This window comes from Pangasianodon hypophthalmus, chromosome 7 (assembly GCF_027358585.1).
Source record: "Pangasianodon hypophthalmus isolate fPanHyp1 chromosome 7, fPanHyp1.pri, whole genome shotgun sequence".
Lineage (NCBI taxonomy): Eukaryota > Metazoa > Chordata > Actinopteri > Siluriformes > Pangasiidae > Pangasianodon > Pangasianodon hypophthalmus.
Genome location: NC_069716.1, coordinates 24,262,231 through 24,281,363, shown reverse-complemented (window position 1 = coordinate 24,281,363; position 19,133 = coordinate 24,262,231). Strand labels below are relative to the sequence as shown.

Here is a 19,133-nt window from a genome sequence, read left to right as displayed (position 1 = left end):
CTCTCCCATGATTTGTGTATGAGAAATAGAGCAAAAAGGCAAACTACGAGGGATACGTGTATAGCTGAATCACTGTGACTAGCATCACAGTGAGACAAGGTCAATTTGTCTTGTCATTCAATCCATATACATGCACAGCGGGATCAGATATCAAGCTTCCAGGATGACGGTGATACAGCTACTTAAAATGCAGTGCTGTACATCAAAAGAATCAGCATGTGTGTAGTATCACATAAAGAACATAGGGTAATACTTTATTTAAACAGTATCTACATATCACATGCACTGAAAACAGTAGTGCCACATTTAAACGACGTCTGAAAATCGATGGTTTCAATTATGATTTTATTTCAAATCTATTCTAAGCAGGAAAAGGAGGAAAGATTAAATGACAAAATAAAATGAATGTCACTGAATCAATCTGCCATCAGCTAAGGACAGACTAGCATGCTCTCTACAGAGCTGCAAGGTTGATAAACAGGTCTAGAGAGCCTTCTAGTGGTTATAGAAAATACAAGAATGATGTTCTATGGCAGATGGATCAATTCAGCCATCTAACTGATCACTATGTATCTAACTGATGCATAGGGGACTGTGTATGCCAACACCTCGTTGGTTGTGCCTTCGTCAGTGGATGTTCGTGGACGTCCACTTCTCGGCTGGTCTGCAACATTTTCAGTCTTTTTGAATTTGTTAATAAGTTTGGCAACAGCGTCGTGTGTGATGTGCTTGCCATGTTTCCTGTTAAAGTCCATCGCAACCTTGTGAAAGCTTCCCGATCCAGCCATGAGAACGATTCCAATACGTTCTTCTTTTGTCAAAGGAATTCATAAAGGCTGTCTGAAAAAAATATAGAATATAAGCTAAGCACGCAAAATTTTGGAAGACATTTCACTAAAAAGTGTTAATTTCCCCTATGTATGAACTTCGGAGACTTTCGGGACACCCAGTATAAATATTCCTCAGTGTACTTGACAGGAATTTGTATATACATTTGTATATACAGTACATTCAGTATACTATACACATATACTTATTCTTGTATTACTTGTTTTTCAGGAAACTACAGTACAGTAGTTCAGAGAGATGCACTCAGATTAGGAGAAAGCTGGAACACTTGGGCAGTGCACAACTGAAAACATGGTTACAATTATGGAGCTAGATCACTGAGGTGATCAAGATGTTTAGAGCTAGAGTGGTCCCTGGTTGACTACACTACCATACAAGGTATACTAGATAGCTGTCTGAAGCTGCTATTTAGACTATAGGCATTATTCAGAACTGTTTGCAGGAAGGCAGAGGAACCAACATGCTGGAAGAAAGCCGAAGAAATTTTCCAATTTCCACTGCATTTGGCTGATGCTTTTTATCCAAAGTGGCTTACAGTTGATACAACTGAGCACTTGAAGGACTCAACAGTTATGGCTTGGTGGTGCACACAACCTTCAGATCAGTAGCCCAATCCCTTAACCAGTGAGCCTCCACTATCACAATATTAGTGTAAATGTAAACGCACACACAGATTTACCTCTACTCAGCCGGTCTGCTTGCTTTTTGGCTCCTGCTGTGAACCTTGTCCATGATTCTCCAATTGCCCCCTAATAAACACATCAGCACTTGTGTGTCTCTTTCCCACTTCTTCTTCTCAGCCTTTCTCCTCAGAGACACCTTGAGAGGAGAAAAGTAATAATTGTTATTTAAAGCCTTTAATTAAAACAGTGAGCAAAAGCTGGCTTTGGTCTCCATGTTAGAGAGACATTTCAGCACACAGAAAAACATGCTCAGTCTCTCACTGATGTTTATATAACACACATACAGTATGTCCATGAGGTGCCATGTTAGCTACAGCTGAGTGCATACGCTTACATACTCCTAGGACTAAATGAAGAAGACAAAGAAATTTAAATTATAGTGACAAGTCATTTAGTGTGTTAGATTTCATACATGTTAACAACATGGTATATATTAAGTATATATTAATAGTATATATTAAGGTGTTAATAGTGGGAAAAAACCCCACAAAATAATATTAGTTCAACAATTTGCATCTCTCTTTCTGAATGTGATATAAATATTTTTAATAAATTGTTTTCCCATTCTTCAGCACCTCTAAGGTAGCCTGATTAACACATTGGATTTATCTTACTGGTTAATTATTATTTTAATTATTATTCTCAGAACATCTTTTGTACACTTTTGTACACTTTTGTACACTTTTCTTGGCACAACCATCATGATCTTTAAGGTTGCAGTGTGATTGGTTCTCTGCATGTCTGTGTATTCAAACATTTTGGACACTGCAACACAATAAACGTTTCTGAGCAACGCATAGTCATTGGATCAAGTAAAAATTCGTAGGATACCGTTGTTATTAGAATGTGTTGTGAGAAGCACTTAGTGGCGAATAAATCAAATAATCATGGGCTATGGGAACAAATTTGAGCTTGGTCTCTGCCAAGTCAGTCAAATTGCCTCTTTGTGTGAAAGTAGGTCAACCTTGGCCATGTTTATTAAGAACATATGCAACTTGCAACACTGGTGTAGCACTAATATAGAGAACTTTGAGAGCTTCTTTCCTAATTCAGATTTTTTTTGCTTAGATCAGATCTTTGTGGTTCACATTCGTTACAACAAGTGACCCATATCTGTCTTTAATGTGAATGCCCCTGTCCCCTAAAACGATTTCTTGGGCAACTGTTTCGACCAGTACTTGGTATTCCTTCAGGTTCTTTCTAGTTTTGCTTTAATCGATTCCCCCAATATCAAGTAAATCATAAATTTTCCCATCCTTCTACTGAATATAGTCACTGCTGTTGTTGTCCTCTATTTTTGTTTTGCTACCCTGCTAACACTGGATGGTGATAGTGATAGCACCTGCGCAAAGTGTGTTGGAAAAAAGCCACACGATTTCCAATCTGACCGTTCTCATTCATGGTGCATGGTCACAGGATCACATAGAAAAGTGGCTCACATCTGTTTTAAAAAAGATTTTTGTGTCCACACAAAAAAATCAGTTCTGATAAAAATCAGACCTGTGTCACATTAAGGCAGAAACCTGGTACCTGTCACTCCAACCTGGTAATGTGCACGACATTTATTGTACAGAGTGAAAACAATCGCAAGCCATTTATTGTACAAATCCAAATCATGAACCAGATTTGTAGTGATTTATATATAAATGTATGTTTATTTTATATAAATGTATTATTATTTTACTGATATTTATTATCACTGTTATGGCTGGTGTATTGTATATTATTTACTGCTGCTGTAATGGTCACGTATGAAGCGCTTGTGACCAGTTCGCACCAGATCTGAAGAGATTCAGCCAGTAAATGGGGGGAGGGATTGAGGGGAGGGGGGATGGTGAATTAGGATGGGACCATGTTCACCATCCATGACCCAGAAATGCTGCAGAGGAGAAAATGTAGGATGACAACAGGCTTTGTAAAAGTGACAGAAAAACCAGCCAATCGTGTACAACCTTCAGCCAGTAGGAGGCTGAGTTGTACTGTAAAGGCGGGGCAGAGGAAGATGAGTGCAGAAGGAGGAGAGGAGAGAAAGAGAAAAGCACCGTAGCAACAGAAACATCTCTGCATCCTCTTGCTGTCTGGATCCTAATCTGAGTAAACGGAAAGGGCCACCGGCTGCTGACTCATCTAATTCCGACTCCTCTTCTCAGTCTTCCTCTTCTGCATCCTCATCCTCCTCTTTAGCAGCCATGCCTGAGTGTTGGGATGGGGTGAGTGCTATTGGACTGAGTGTGTGAGGGAATGTTGGAAGTCAGTGTTTGGTCGTGTGGCCTTATTGTAAAATTAAGGAACTGAACCTGTGTTTTTGTTTTTCTTTGCATGTCTGTGTGTGTTTAGGTGTTTCGAATTAGAATTAATGTGATTATTGAAAAAAAACTGAAATTGCAACTTCCTGAGATTGATGTTGAGAGTGGGGGTATTAAAAACAGAAATATTATTTTAAAAAACATATAAATAGATATAGATGATAGAGTACATAAATACAGTATATAGTTATACAGCAATATATAATTATACTGAAATATATAAGAACACAGCAATGTATAAACATACAGAAATCCATATTAATGAAGCAATATATAATAACACTGCAATATGCACTGCAATATAATATTGCCATGGTGGTATTATTGAGAAATAAAGTAGTGCAATGGCTGCATTTCACAACAGCAAGCTGCTGTTACTTCATGTCTACAACAATACAGCTGAAAACTGACAAAAGACACAATCATCACTGACTTTTCAATTTCATACACACCTCTATGTTAGATATGAGCATGTGTCATGTCTGTGATATTTGCTGGGGATAAAATCTGTGCTATGACATCTAGGCAAGGTGGCAGTGCAGGTGCAGAGTCATTGGTGTGCATTCCCACAGGACACACACATACTCACGTATGCATCAGCCGACGGTATGCGTCAGGGAGTGTTCAGTGATCGAGGATGCATGGCTGTTTATCTTTATATTTACCCAGTGAATTTTCCCAAGGAAAACCACATGTCAGTGTGTTTGAATGTGTGTGTACATGTGTAGAATGAGTCATTTACAGATCTATACTCGGAGACAAATCTATGACCTTGAGCCGTAAAGAACAAATAGCTTCAGGGATTGTGAGAAAATGATAAGGCTGAGAACATGGACTTTAAGGACCTTTACTATAATCATGGGCAGGAATGAAATGAAAATTTTATGGTATGGCATACAATATTAGGGTTGTTAAAATATAATAATTTATATCATTGTATAAGCACACAGCTCTAAACCAGTCTGTATAAATTACTATTACTACTACTACTGCTAATAATAATAATAATAATAATAATAATAATAATAAAAATAAAGCTTGGCCAGCTCAGGTATTCTCTAAATACCTGAATAATTCCTGATTATATGTAGATAATCATAGAGATATCACTAGTTATACAAAGTGATCACATTAATGAATCAAACATTAGCTAGCTACCTTTATTTTGGCATATTTTCTCATTTTAGCTAGCTAGTTTTGTTAGGTATTTAGTCATATTGATTTATGATATAGTCTCAAAAGAATCTATAGCATTTACAGTTGTTGTACAAGGTACATTTATTTCAGAATTCTTAATAGCAGTGCCTTCACACTCCATAGTTACTCCATTTTGTGGGGTTGGGTGTTATATATATATATGAATATATATGAGCATGGAATAATGAGATATTTTACAATTAATAAGATACACTTTGTGCTATTTAAATTGTGTGTGTGTGTGTGTGTTAGGAACATGACATTGAGACTCCCTATGGGATGCTACATGTGGTGATCCGCGGGGCTCCAAAGGGCAACAAGCCTGCGATACTCACCTACCACGATGTGGGACTCAATCGTGAGTACTGTGAATCTGTTATTCATTCATGAAAAATCATCAGAATTCTCTGGTTTTTGTGACCAATGAGAAACAGATGGCCATTACAATACATCATACAAACTTTTAAATTTATTCAAAACATATTTACCACCATACATGTCTGTCTGTATCTCTCCTCATCCATCCACTCATCCATGTATCCATCCATCTGTCCATCCATTCAATAAACACTTTTAAATGGCATTTGGATCATGTTGGCTTTTTTCTTCCTAAAATATACAATATCTCCTATTGTATATATCAGAAAGGTTATAAATAATCATCGGAAATCATGATGAAATCTCTGTTCTACATTAAAGTTAGGTTTATTGTTCTGAATGGATTTCTGGATAATCTGATTTGCAAGGCGTGCTGACAAACCTTTTAATTTAACCTCCACAGTGTTTAATATCAGGATGAACACACACAGTTATGCAGCATTTAAATGATGCGTAACACACATTGTTACACATCATTTAAACCTATGGTGTTTTTCCAAAGGTCACTCTCTCTCTCTCTCTCTCTCTCTCTCTCTCTCTCTCTGTATTGGGGGTGGGGTCCGGACAAAAAAAATGGTCAGCTGTGAAACTAAATGCCACAGTAGCATCCATCTGTCCAAGAGAATCCATTTCCTGCTTCCATTCATCTACACAGAGAGGCAGAGAGAGAGAGAGAGAGAGAGAGAGGGGAGGAGGGGGAGGAAAAAGGGAGTGATACTGCGGAATCCACACAGCATCTTATCCCTCCTTTTCATAATCCATCCTTTCACTCCTTCCTAAATCCATCCATTGTCCATCCATCCATTGCCTTTTAATCATCTATAGATGCTAATATGTTAAAGACACTATGATGGTTGTATGGTCTTGTGTTTACAATGTTAACAAAAAAAAAAATTCATATTAATGGTCCACTTTCATGGTTATGATTTGTGATCAGTGTGTAATTACCAGGTTCTTTTAGTCATATGAAATATTTTCTTAATAATTAACCAACACAGCTGAGGAAAATGTTTAGATTTCCAACCATTTTGTCTTGTTTCCACAACCAATACACTATCTATACATCAGTAGCAAGCTTAAGCTCAGTGTGCACATTTCCCTGTTGCCTAGCAATGGCGAGACAGAGAAAGAGAGAGTTTGTTTATATTTCTTCTCTGTACTCCATGTACCTCTCTCTTCCTTCACCTCTCCATCCATCTGACCTTGCTTGCTCATTAGCATGCACAGTGAACCCTGAAGCGAGACGTGACTCAGACAAAGAGAGAGACAGAAAGGTCAATAAGAGGAAAGAAACAGAGTGAGAGAGGGAGATAAGGAAAAGGAGGGGGAGTGGAAGAGAAAGTGCAGGGGAAGATGAAGAATAAAGGGAGAAATAGGTCAGGAAGCGGGGCAAAAAGATGACTCATGCTGTGATTTTATGAGTATTCAACTTGTAGTCAGTGTGTGTCCCAGATAAGGTATGAAGACATTTGTTAGTCTCAGTAAAAGTGTCAAGTTTCTTCTTGGTTAAATACAATTTGTTGTGTGCCGCTTGAATAAACTGTGTTATTGTGCTAAAATGTGGAACAGTGGTTAAGGGTCTGTTCAGGACTGTTAGATAACCACTGCTGGCTTCCTGAATTACCCCGAAAGCATATTATTTTACATTATTAAAATAATCAAATACATTTTTTAATATGTTTTTAATTACTCAATTGACTAGGAGGGACATCTTTGCAGCTTTCCAATCATATAAAACACTATGAATACTATGAAAAAGACTCTATGAATATTCAATTAGGAATTTTTACAGATTTTAAATTTTTACAGATGATTTGAAAAAGAAATGGTTTAAATGTGAATACATGTTTTAAAAAAAATTGACCCAAACACCAGTCTATATACTTGGAATCAGTCAATCAAGAGAAGTGGATTTTTTAAAAATCGTTTTTTTCAGTTCAGGGGTACTGTAAACCTCACTTCATGACATTAGACTGGACACCTATATAAACATACACACATACACATTTCTGCAATGTTCGAGTGCTTAAAGAACAGCCGAGGTCACTCTCCAGCCATCTGACTCAAAATCTAATTTACACCTTTCTCTTTCTCTCAGATAAGCTGTGCTTCAACACTCTATTTCATAATGAGGACATGCAGGAGATCACTAAACACTTTGTGGTTTGCCACATCGATGCTCCCGGCCAACAAGTCGGAGCCCCTCAGATGCCAGCAGGGTAAACATCTGCACTAATACATATCACATATTTTGCACCTTTACACAGGTACAAAACCCATACAGAAATGAATACATAAATACACAGGAATAAACAACACACACACACACTTTATTGCATTCATTCTGATTCCCTTTGCCCATCTATTTGAAGGTACCAGTACCCCACCATGGACCAACTGGCAGGTATGCTGCCCAGCGTGGTGCAGCACTTTGGGTAAGGAAGGAGTATGGTTAGATTACTATGGATTCGAGAGTGTGAGTATGACTAGAGCAGTATTAGTTAGACTGTGTGAGTGTGGTTAGATTAATATGGATTAGGGGGTGTCAGTATTGTTAGATTAATATGGTTTAGAATAAATGAGTATAGTTAGATTAAAATAGATTAGCATGTGTGAGCACAGTTAGAGTAGTGTAATTTAGGGTAGAAATTAGAACCATTAGTTTAAAATGAGTTAGTATAGTTACACTTAGAGTGAATGGTTATTGTTAGATCATGGATTGATCAGTATGGGTGAGTATTGTTAGATTAGTATGTTTTAGAGTGAGTCAGCATCAGTCAGGTAGTATGGTTAGAATGGGTGAGTATGGTGTGATCAATATTGGTTAGAGTGTGTGAGTATTGTTACATTGGATGGGTAGAATGAGTCAGTATGTTTGGATTAATACTGGTTAGAGTGTGGGAGTACTGTTAGATTAGTATGGGTAGAATGAGTTAGTATAATTAGATTAATATTGGTTAGAGAGTGTGAGTACTGTTAGATTAGTGTGGGTAGAATGAGTTAGTATAATTAGATTAATATTGGTTAGAGTGTGGGAGTACTGTTAGATTAGTATGGGTAGAATGAGTTAGTATAATTAGATTAGTATTGGTTAGAGAGTGAGAGTACTGTTAGATTAGTATGGGTAGAATGAATTAGTATAATTAGATTAATGTTGGTTAGAAAGTGTGAGTATTGTTAGATTGGTATAGGTAGAATGAATTAGTATAATTAGATTAATATTGGTTATAGAGTGTGGGAGTACTGTTTGATTAGTATGGGTAGAATGAGTTAGTATAATTTGATTAATATTGGTTAGAGAGTGTGAGTACTGTTAGATTAGTATGGGTAGAATGAATTAGTATAATTAGATTAATATTGGTTAGAGAGTGAGAGTACTGTTAGATTAGTATAGGTAGAATGAGTTAGTATAATTAGATTAATGTTGGTTAGAAAGTGTGAGTATTGTTAGATTGGTATAGGTAGAATGAGTTAGTATGGTTAGATTAATATTGGTTAGAGAGTGAGAGTACTGTTAGATTAGTATGGGTAGAATGAGTTAGTATAATTAGATTAATATTGGTTAGAGAGTGAGAGTACTGTTAGATTAGTATGGGTAGAATGAGTTAGTATAATTAGATTAATGTTGGTTAGAAAGTGTGAGTATTGTTAGATTAGTATAGGTAGAATGAGTTAGTATGGTTAGATTAATATTGGTTAGAGAGTGTGAGTATTGTTAGATTAGTATGGGTAGAATGAGTTAGTATAATTAGATTAATGTTGGTTAGAAAGTGTGAGTATTGTTAGATTAGTATAGGTAGAATGAGTTAGTATGGTTAGATTAATATTGGTTAGAGAGTGAGAGTACTGTTAGATTAGTATAGGTAGAATGAGTTAGTATAGTTAGATTAATATTGGTTAGAGAGTGTGGGAGTACTGTTAGATTAGTATGGGTAGAATGAGTTAGTATAATTAGATTAATAATGGTTATAGAATGTGAGTATTGTTAGATTAGTATGGGTAGAATGAGTTAGTATGGTTAGATTAATATTGGTTAGAGAGTGTGGGAGTACTGTTAGATTAGTATAGGTAGAATGAGTTAGTATAATTAGATTAATATTGGTTAGAGAGTGTGAGTATTGTTACATTAGTATAGGTAGAATGAGTTAGTATGGTTAGAATAATATTGGTTACAGTGTGTGAATATGTTTAGACTAGTATGGTTTAGAATTAGTGTATGATTGCACTACATGTGAATATATGTCTAATCGTCTAATTTAATGATATTATTATTGTAATCCACCTCCAGATTTAAGAGCATTGTGGGAATTGGAGTAGGAGCTGGTGCATACATCCTCGCAAAGTTTGCTGTGAGTGTTGCTCCCTCCCTCTCTTTCTTTCTTTCTTTCTCTCTCACTCTCACTCAGCTAGCCTATATTCGCCTAACCCCATCAAGGGGACTGACAGTAATATAGTAGTTAATTTAATAGTGTGCAAGAAATAGAAAGGCGCATCATGGTGACACTAGCCTTTAACATCGTCATCATCATCATCATCATCATCATCATAATTCTCTCTCTCTCTTTCTCTCTAGCTGATCTTTCCTGACCTCGTCGAGGGTTTGGTTCTGCTCAATATCGACCCAAACGGGAAAGGTTGGATCGACTGGGCTGCTTCCAAACTATCTGGATTGACCAGCACGCTGCCTGACATGGTCCTACCTCACCTCTTCAGCCAGGTGGAAACACATACAAACTGAAAATTTGAATACCTGCCAAAGAATGTGCTGGTTCATTGATTTAGACTCGATCGAGTCTACAAATTGTTAAATATTCAATAAGATGTTAATGTCAGTGAGCAGAAGCTGCAGTGCAAAATTGCCCTGGGAAAGCAGACAAAAGCACAGTTTTAGTGGTATCTAGTATGTAATTACAAAAAGTGCTTCACAAAATACTACACTCAAAAGTACTAGAGGTTACGACCTGTTAAAAGGGCATGCATTCCAGCTACAGTGGTAGGTGCGGAAACTTTAGGGTTGAGATTAATGTATCCAGTACAGGCAGTGATGGTCTCCCTGGTGGTACAGGCTGATGAATCTGTTTGGCATGCAGCCGAATATAAAAGAGCTGACATGCTGGTTTGCAAAGTGTCTGATGCTGTGGTGATTGTTGGTTGTAACACTAATGTGGCGCCTCCGTAAATGCAGCTGAAAGGGGTATATAACTCCTACAGACAACACTGAAAGCAATGGGAGACAGTGAAGTGTTGTAGACTACTGCACTCACTGAAATGCAAGAAATTTCAAAGTTGGACCAAATGAGTCCAAAGTGAACAAAATGGACTCCAGTACTGACTGATTCACCTTAGTGACTCACTCTTTGAGATGGATTAATCTGCTGAGCCAACCATCATTTCTTAACTCTCATTAGCCAAGATGGAGTGTTTGTTCATAAAGGTGCATAATAGGCTAAAGTAGCCTATGACAAATCTAAAAAAAAAAAAAAAAAGGCAAATCTAAAAAAAAACATATGTGCAGTCACACTTTCTTCACAGTTGACCTAATTCATAAACATGAGTCAAAGTTGGAAAGGCTCAGTGCATGTAAAGATAAAAATACTACTACTATTACAGTGTTCGAGCATTGGGTGTTGTTTAAATAGCATGTGCAAATGATTGCACAGCTTGTACAGAGGCATATAAAGGCTACAATTGTATGTGGCGCAATTTGGGGGTTGATATTCCCCCGGGACAAATGGATTCACTTTAATCAGACATGCGATTCACTGAAACGGCCAGTTCGAAGAATTGGTTCAGTAAACCGAATCGAACTTGAATCAATAATGGAGGAGAAACTGTGTCAGATCTCAACACCTTCTTTGAAGATCGCAGGTCAACTAGGGGGATTTAAAAACAGTATCACTCCTGAGCTGCTGGTAATCCAGACCTCCCCCCCCTTCACTCTGGACCTGTCCACCGGCAATGCTTCATACTGCCACGAAAACGCTTCAGCAGTTTTCCATGGACTACACCAACACACATTGTGCTCACACACACGCACACTACAGTGTAAACCCATATGAGGATGGGTTCTCTGTTGAGCCTGGTTCCTCTCAAGGTTTCTTCCTATCACCATCTCAGGGAGTTTTTCCTTGCCACCGTCGCCCTGCTTGCTCATCAGAGACGTCACACACACACACACACTTCACTTTACTTTTGTTTGTGTAAAGCTGCTTTGAGACAATGACCTTTGTAAAAAAGCGCTATACAAATAAAAATGAAATGAATTGAATTGAATAGTGAAGCACAGGACTGCTTTAATTAATGTAGACCAAGGCAATGATAGCATGAACTAAAAGCAGAGAACATACTTCACAGAAGACCCATTTCATCCATCTTTAACAGAGACATTGCTTATTGCACCTTTAATCTGCAGGAGGAGCTGACGAACAACAGCGAGCTGGTACAGAGCTACAGGCAGCAGATCAACAACACTATCAACCAGTTCAACCTGCAGCTCTTCTGGAACATGTACAACAGGTAATTAGCATAAGCGTGTAGCAGATATGCATATGTAAATAAAAGCAAATTGGACACCATCATAAATAAATCATCAAAAACATCATGATGATTTTGTTATGGTTTATCAGTCGTCAGTCACTAATATACAGTAAAGGTAAACTGTAAGCAGTTAGACATAACACATAGACCAATGTACTGAGGAAACGCCAGATGTTAGTAATTTAATTTAATATATAGTGTCACGACCATTTTAGTGATATATCAGGGACAGAATCTGTTCTTTATCTCTGAAGGATATTCAGGATGGGCAGACATTTTCATTTTATGCAGCACTCTGAGTTTTAAAGCATCTATTGGATCAGAACAGATTTATTGATGTGAACTGTCTGTGTGTTCGTCTCTTAGCCGTAGAGATCTGGAGATGAATCGTAGTGGGACTGTGCTCAACGCCAAGACACTCAGGTGTGTTTTTATACACCTCCTTCCCTCCTTCTCTCCCTCTGCCTTCCTATTGCTTACATTTCCTTCTGTTTTTTATTCATTCTTTTTTTTCTATCTCACATCTTCATTCATTCACTTGCCCTCTTTTTCTGTCTCACTTTCATTTTTATCTCTCATTTCTTCTTTTTTTTATTTCTATCTCTCTATTCTCACTATCTGTCTAATTCTCTCTTTCTCTCATCCACACTGCCTCACACTTTACTGCTCTCTCTATTTTTCTTTCTCCTTCTATTGTTTTACTTCTCTTTCACTTCCTCGCTTGATAAATAAATAACTCCAAATGGCTCAATGCATTATGGGTATCCTTCCTCCAGTAGGATACAACCTAGAATTGCACTAGATATTCCCCAAATATTGCACTTCCTCACTTTTCCCTTTTTTTGTCTTTCTTTCCATCACTTTCTCTATCCTTCTAGCTTTTTGCATAATTATATATGCAATAATATATGCACTGTATCTAATCTTGCTCGTTCTCTCTATGTTGTATTCGTTTGTCTTCTAGATGCCCAGTGATGCTGGTGGTTGGAGATAATGCTCCAGCAGAGGAGGGCGTGGTGAGTGTTTTTCTTTTCCTCTTCTTCCCTGCTTTCCCTCTCCTCACCCCTTCCCTTCCTCTGTACATACAGTTGGGTCTTAAAGGCTGTTCTGCTTGCCTCAGTAATCAAACACTAATAATAAATCGTATTAATAAATTCAATTCTTTCAAACTGAGACAAAAATATGTGCTTGTATAAATCTTCATATTAGCATGAAATATATATAAATGTTGAATCCTCACACTATTTATTTCACTTTTTTTGTGACACTAAATTTTCATATAAACAGTCACACAGTAGGGTCCTAACATATTGATTATGGAGTAAAAAGTCTTCAGATGCCTGTTTGGAATGAAATATAAAGCAAGAGGGTGCAAAAGCTTAAGTCGACTACCAAAACTCTTCTTATTCCTTCTATACTTTCTACACATTCTCTTGTGTCCCTGTGGGTTTTCTGGCAGTTTTTCAGAAAAACGGAGGTAAGCCAGCATTCCCCCTCTGTCTCTTTCTCTCTGGGACAGATGGTACAGGATTTAGGTCAGTCTCCAGGACTGTGTGCCCAATCATTTTAGCTATATTTTATAGCTATGTATGAATCCCGGGTCACTGCATCATCACATCACATCACATCACATCAAGCCACTAGTGTGTGAGCGGAAGAGAGAGTGAGAGAAAGAGTAAATAAAGTAGGGCAAAGAGGTGGAACGAAGAAAGAGATGCTATGAGATTGAGAGCAAAGAGAGGAGGGATTAAATATATAAGAGAAAGAAAAAAACAAGACAAAGCAAGAATGGGAGCATAACAGAAAAATAAAGTGATAGAGACAAGCAATATGAAGTGGAGAATGATTCAATAGAGATGGAAAAAATAACTGATTCTTATATTCTTATATTCTCTTTACATATGCATAAGCATTTTTTTAAATTGAAAATGTGAAAATAGAAGCAAAGAATCAGAAATACATACAGGATTTGTTTTTATTTTAAACAAAGCACAGGCTGAATACCAAATAACGTCATATTCACTTTATATACAGTACTGTGCAAAAGTCTTAAGCGCACAAACTTTGTTATAGATTTTTATTTTATGACTTCTACATTATTAGTGATTCAGTAAAAACATTTTAGATTTCCAAACTTTAGTTTTCCAGCACAAAATTAAATTTTACAGAAAAATGTTTGTATGTCAGTAAAGAAAGCAGCATATTATGTAAGAAACCACTTTTCCGACAAAAAAACATAATGAAGGCTGCTGGGTTTTGCTGCAAAAATAAGAACAAGTGTGACAGTCAAAGTCTCCAGAAGAACTGTGGCTGCTTCTGCAAGATGCTCAGTAACACTTACAGCTCATTTCCTTATAAAACTGCACAAATTGTACCTGAGACTACTATTTTTTTTTAAAGCGAAGGATCGTCACACCAAATATTGACTTTGTTTCATTTATTACTGTTTACTGCTCTTTATAGTGTTTTTTTTAAATGTAGAAACATTTAATTTCATTATTTTTTGAAGGCATCTTTGCTCTAAAGCATTTCTTTGCATGTGCCTAAGACGTTTGCTCGGTACTGTATATAGTGTAAAATACAATGATACATATTATGCTTAATAAATTGCCATTTCAATAGAAAAGATTTTGATAATGCTTAATGTTAATGTTACCTTGACCTAATTTTATTAAATGCACGTTGTTATTTTTTATTTATAATCAATAAATTGATATATAATTTTTAAATGTGAAAACAAAGTACACCTGTGCACTGTAGACATGTCCCAAATTACACAGTCTCATCTCCATCTCCAAATGCCACACTGCATTATGGGTATTCTACTCCCACTAGGGTACATTGTTTGGCTACAGCCTAAAAGCAGTACAGATTGTAGTAGCAGTGTAGGAGTGCTCTGTATATTCTTAACTTTCTTACTACAACAAAGACGCAATCCCAAAATAGTGCACTGTGAGTAGGGTTGGATGGACCACAAATAAACAGACTGTGGCTGTTTGTGTTACTAATGTGCTGTGTGAGTGTGTATGTGCGAGACTTTGCGTGTTTGTGTGTGTTTCTGCGTAAATCTGACACCTCAGGGATTTACAGCTGTGCAGCCACTGCTTGAGTGATTCATGTAGTACTGAAATATCTGGGTGAACACACACACACACACACACACACACACACACACACACACATACATACATATATATTTATATATATATTTACACACACATACACACAAATACAAACTAGGACAAACACTCAAACACATTACACTCATGCAAAACTAGGACATTCAAACACATACTGCTACACTCACAAAATCGCTTGATAATTTCTCCCATGTTTCATCTCAAACTCACCCAAACTACCCAGTTTATTCACTATATAGTCAACCCTTAAGCTTAAATTATTGGAAGCTTTAAGGAAAATGAGCACAATTGAATCCATAAAATGAATAATACATGCAATGAGTCATATTTTGACTTTAAACATACTGTATGTTGAGACTATGTACTGTAGTTTTACACTAACACTGTTCTTTAAAAAAACAATTAATGCAATTGTGTATGGAAAACATATCATTTCAGTTTTATCAGCAACCTTGAAATAAATTAATTGGGCCCTTCTCCATGTGTCAAAAAAACAAAACAAAACAAAACAAAAAAACGGTTCAAAGTCCAGAAACTGAGATTGCAAAACTTTTGCTTTTGTTCCTTCAAGCATTTCTGTGCTGATTTGGATGTTATTTTGGGGTCTTTATCTTGTTGGAAGATCTTAACCTCATGGCAGAGGCAAACAGGTTACTGGCAGAAATATCCTGGGATGTAGCAGAATTCATAACACCATCAGTCGTAAGAGTTTCCAGGCTACAAGTTGCAAAACAGCCTAACGTGTCAATGATCCGTGGCCATATTTGACAGTGGAGTTAATGTTTTCTTGTTTCCAGTCCTGTTTTTTTTTTCACAAGTTTGATTTTGTTCTTATCTGACTGCCGCTCACGGATCCAACTGTAGATCCACTGATGCATGATTCAGCACTGTGTTTTGTGGATTGCTCTCAGGAAGGGCTTCTTTCTTTTCCTTCCTTATAATCAGCTTATTGTTGAGATGGTGGTGTTTAATAGTTGATTTCATAATTGCACTAAACTGTGCCATTCTTCTTTTTGTCACGCAATTGTTTTTGCCCATTCTTTTTTTATAGATGTCTTTAATTCTGGAGTTAACTGTCTAAAATATATTACATTATCCTATAATACTGTATATTGTGTTTTATATCAGCATGATTTATTATCAATACATTTAACTGTATAGCATAATATTAATGATGTATCTTTTTCAAATTTTATCACAGTAGACCAGTATTTCATCACTCCCTGTTGATCTGCAAGTATGTACAAAGTGTAAATGTGACTTTTCGGAGTAAAATAGGAATATTTATTTTAAAGAATTCTATCCTTTTCTTATGTTTTATCTTCAGGTTGAGTGCAACTCCAAGCTGGACCCGACCAACACCACTTTCCTGAAGGTAAAAGACAGTCATCGCACATCAACTTAAATTGAACAGATTACACAAATAGAAATAAACATTTCTTCATCTATTACTGATTTCCAATGAAGGCTGTAACTCCTGAGGTTTAAAGACCTGTGTGTTTCATTTCAGATGGCTGACTCAGGTGGACTGCCTCAGATCACACAGGTTAGAATACTGATCCCGGATCAGCATGTACACTGTTTCAATTGAGTTTCATGGACTAAATCAACACTTTTATAAACTAAAGTCAATTAAGGCTTTAGGACAGGTCAGGTCTGCTCCATGCACCAACTTGAACTCCATTTCCCAGAATCCTCAGCCAAACGGCAAACTACAAACCTAGGCACATGACCCCTCACATGATCTGCTACCCCACAGCCACCTGTTCCTAATCGGCACACTGTATAAATACCACAGACTTGTTGACCCCTTTGTTCCTCTAGCGTTCTTCGTGCACTGTGGAGACTCATACCATTAGAAATTTGGAATTAAACGAATGAAATTTTTGAACTGAAATTGAATTTCAGTTTGTTTGTAAAAGAGCAATCTAAAAACGTAAACCTAATTTCACGCATAAGGGTGCACGAATGAAATTCAAAATGAATTACATGTACACTGATTTTTTAAAAAGCATTTAGTCTCTCTATTCATTCACATTTTTGGTTTTGCTTTCAAAATAAAATTTGGGAAACTTGCAGGCAAAAGCAGTCGAACACAGATCCCCTGTCCCTTCAGCTCTCCTTGTTGCTTTGTTCAATAAAACCCTGAAATTGCATCCAAACCCTGTCCATGTCTGACAAGACAAAAAAGACGCTAATTAGAGGAAAATAAATAAGAAATAATAATAATAATAATAATAATAATAATAATAATAAATAAATTACATAATTGGATTAGAAGCACAAAACACCCAACAAGTACAGTTATTAGAGCAGTGCTAGCTCAGCAGTTACATTTCTGTCCTCATGTCTAGAAGGTCGTGAGTTCAAACCCAGGCACTTAAAGGACCAGTTTGACCAAAAATAAAATTTACACAATTTTAATCACCCAGGACCATGTGCTCTTTGAAGGTTGCTTCTTTACTTTTATACTGGAGGTAGTAGGCTAAAGTAGCCCAGTTTTGCAAGGTGCAAAATGTATTTCCTCTGTAGCATAAATAAGCAGTTTCCTTTATTTAACAGTTTAAACAATTTTTTCAGCATTTTCTCCACAATTTGCTCACCTGCCAATTCCCATGAACTGACTTGAGATGAATATAAAATCATCTGAAAACAAGCTGAATAATTTATATTTGATTTGATTTATAATAATACTAATTTAACAGCCACACTTTCTACCCGAGTCTGATCTTTGTGTGGTATGATACCAAACTTCTCAGAAGAAAGTGATTCCAGCTTCAAAATGGCCGCTATGATTGTTTTTAGCTCTGCAACAGCAAAGCTACTGAAGCAAACTTCGGACACCAAACTCATTAAGCTGATAGATTATATCTGCAAAAATAGCCAAATTGAGTACGTTTCATTTATGTACTGATTGTGTATCAGTGATCATGATGCTGTGAGTTCATTAACCTTCAACTGTTTTTGCCTCAGCCTGGAAAACTGACAGAGGCCTTTAAGTACTTCCTGCAGGGGATGGGCTACAGTAAGTGTTATTTTTTGTTTAATAATTATTATTAGTCTTTTTGAATTAGAACAATTTTAGAATGTAGAAACTAATTTCATTTGAGATCTGTAATTTGAGTGCATTTCTAAATCTGATCCTAATTGCATTCAATCAGTCTGTTTAACATTATCAGTTAGTCAGCTTGTGTGTAAGGGTAGGGAAAGATGTGTGTTTGTGCTTGTTTGCTTGTGTGTGTGTGTGTGTGTGTGTGTGCGTGCTTCTTGTGTGTGCAGGAATGCATAGTTTTGCTGTAACTTTTTCCTTTGTGTTTGTGTGCGTTTTCCTGTCCTCTCTCAGTCGCGTCTATAAAGGATCGGAGGATGAGTGGAGGGCCAGGTATTTCCTGTTTCCTCTCCTGCCTCCTCCATCTGAAACTAAACGATGTGTATTTTCACTCTGTTGGATCTTACCATCCCTCCTTTCTTTTGTTGTCCCTGTTTAAATGTGTGATTTCTGTTGGTTTGTTGTCATTTTGCAGACCAGCCATCAAATGTCCCATCATGCTCTCTGCATGGCCGACTATGGCGGCTCGGGCCAAAAAGAGAGATGCTTGTGAAATAGGTTTAATTGTCAGAACTGCACGCAAGATATATACAATACTGCCACACTGAAGACAACAAGAGGCTTGCTCACCCAGAGAAAATTGTAAATGTGTGTTAGCAAGATGCTTGAGAATGTTCTTATGAGAATGTTGTATGACCTGAGGATCTGAGAAAGGTGAAAATTTATGGAGAATGAGACCTGAGAGCAGACACCCCAGCTGTGAAACTCATGCATCGTTCCAACGCTGCTTCTGATGCGCCCTTGTCAATGTCTTCTCGGTTTTAAAATATACCACAGAACACAAGAATGCGACTATATCAAGTCAGCAATACAACTAAAAAGCCTCCATTTACAAAAAGATATGAAAGTGTTTAATGTTTTAAACTTGTTTATAGTGCTTTTAAGTTATAATTTGTTGAAACACAAGTTTCAGCTAATACAACATTATACATTG

The 19,133-nt window shown here is 36.9% G+C and overlaps 1 protein-coding gene across 7 annotated transcripts in view; it reads left to right on the top strand.

Moving 5' to 3' along the window:
- The window catches only part of ndrg4 (NDRG family member 4), a 42,134-nt gene that overhangs the window by 17,967 nt on the left and 5,034 nt on the right, over positions 1-19,133 (top strand). For 4 of the 7 annotated variants that reach the window (XM_034305779.2, XM_026946381.3, XM_026946379.3 and 1 more), the window contains 12 exons: positions 5,288-5,393; positions 7,512-7,632; positions 7,786-7,848; positions 9,702-9,762; positions 9,987-10,130; positions 11,826-11,929; positions 12,317-12,373; positions 12,915-12,966; positions 16,418-16,465; positions 16,601-16,636; positions 18,064-18,115; positions 18,434-18,472. In XM_034305779.2, coding sequence (XP_034161670.1) covers positions 5,288-5,393; positions 7,512-7,632; positions 7,786-7,848; positions 9,702-9,762; positions 9,987-10,130; positions 11,826-11,929; positions 12,317-12,373; positions 12,915-12,966; positions 16,418-16,465; positions 16,601-16,636; positions 18,064-18,115; positions 18,434-18,472 — 883 coding nt within the window. Of the gene's footprint in view, positions 1-3,437; positions 3,743-5,287; positions 5,394-7,511; positions 7,633-7,785; positions 7,849-9,701; positions 9,763-9,986; positions 10,131-11,825; positions 11,930-12,316; positions 12,374-12,914; positions 12,967-16,417; positions 16,466-16,600; positions 16,637-18,063; positions 18,116-18,433; positions 18,473-19,133 lie in introns of those variants that run through there. The other 3 variants (XM_026946382.3, XM_026946383.3, XM_053235450.1) reach the window with 3 other exon arrangements.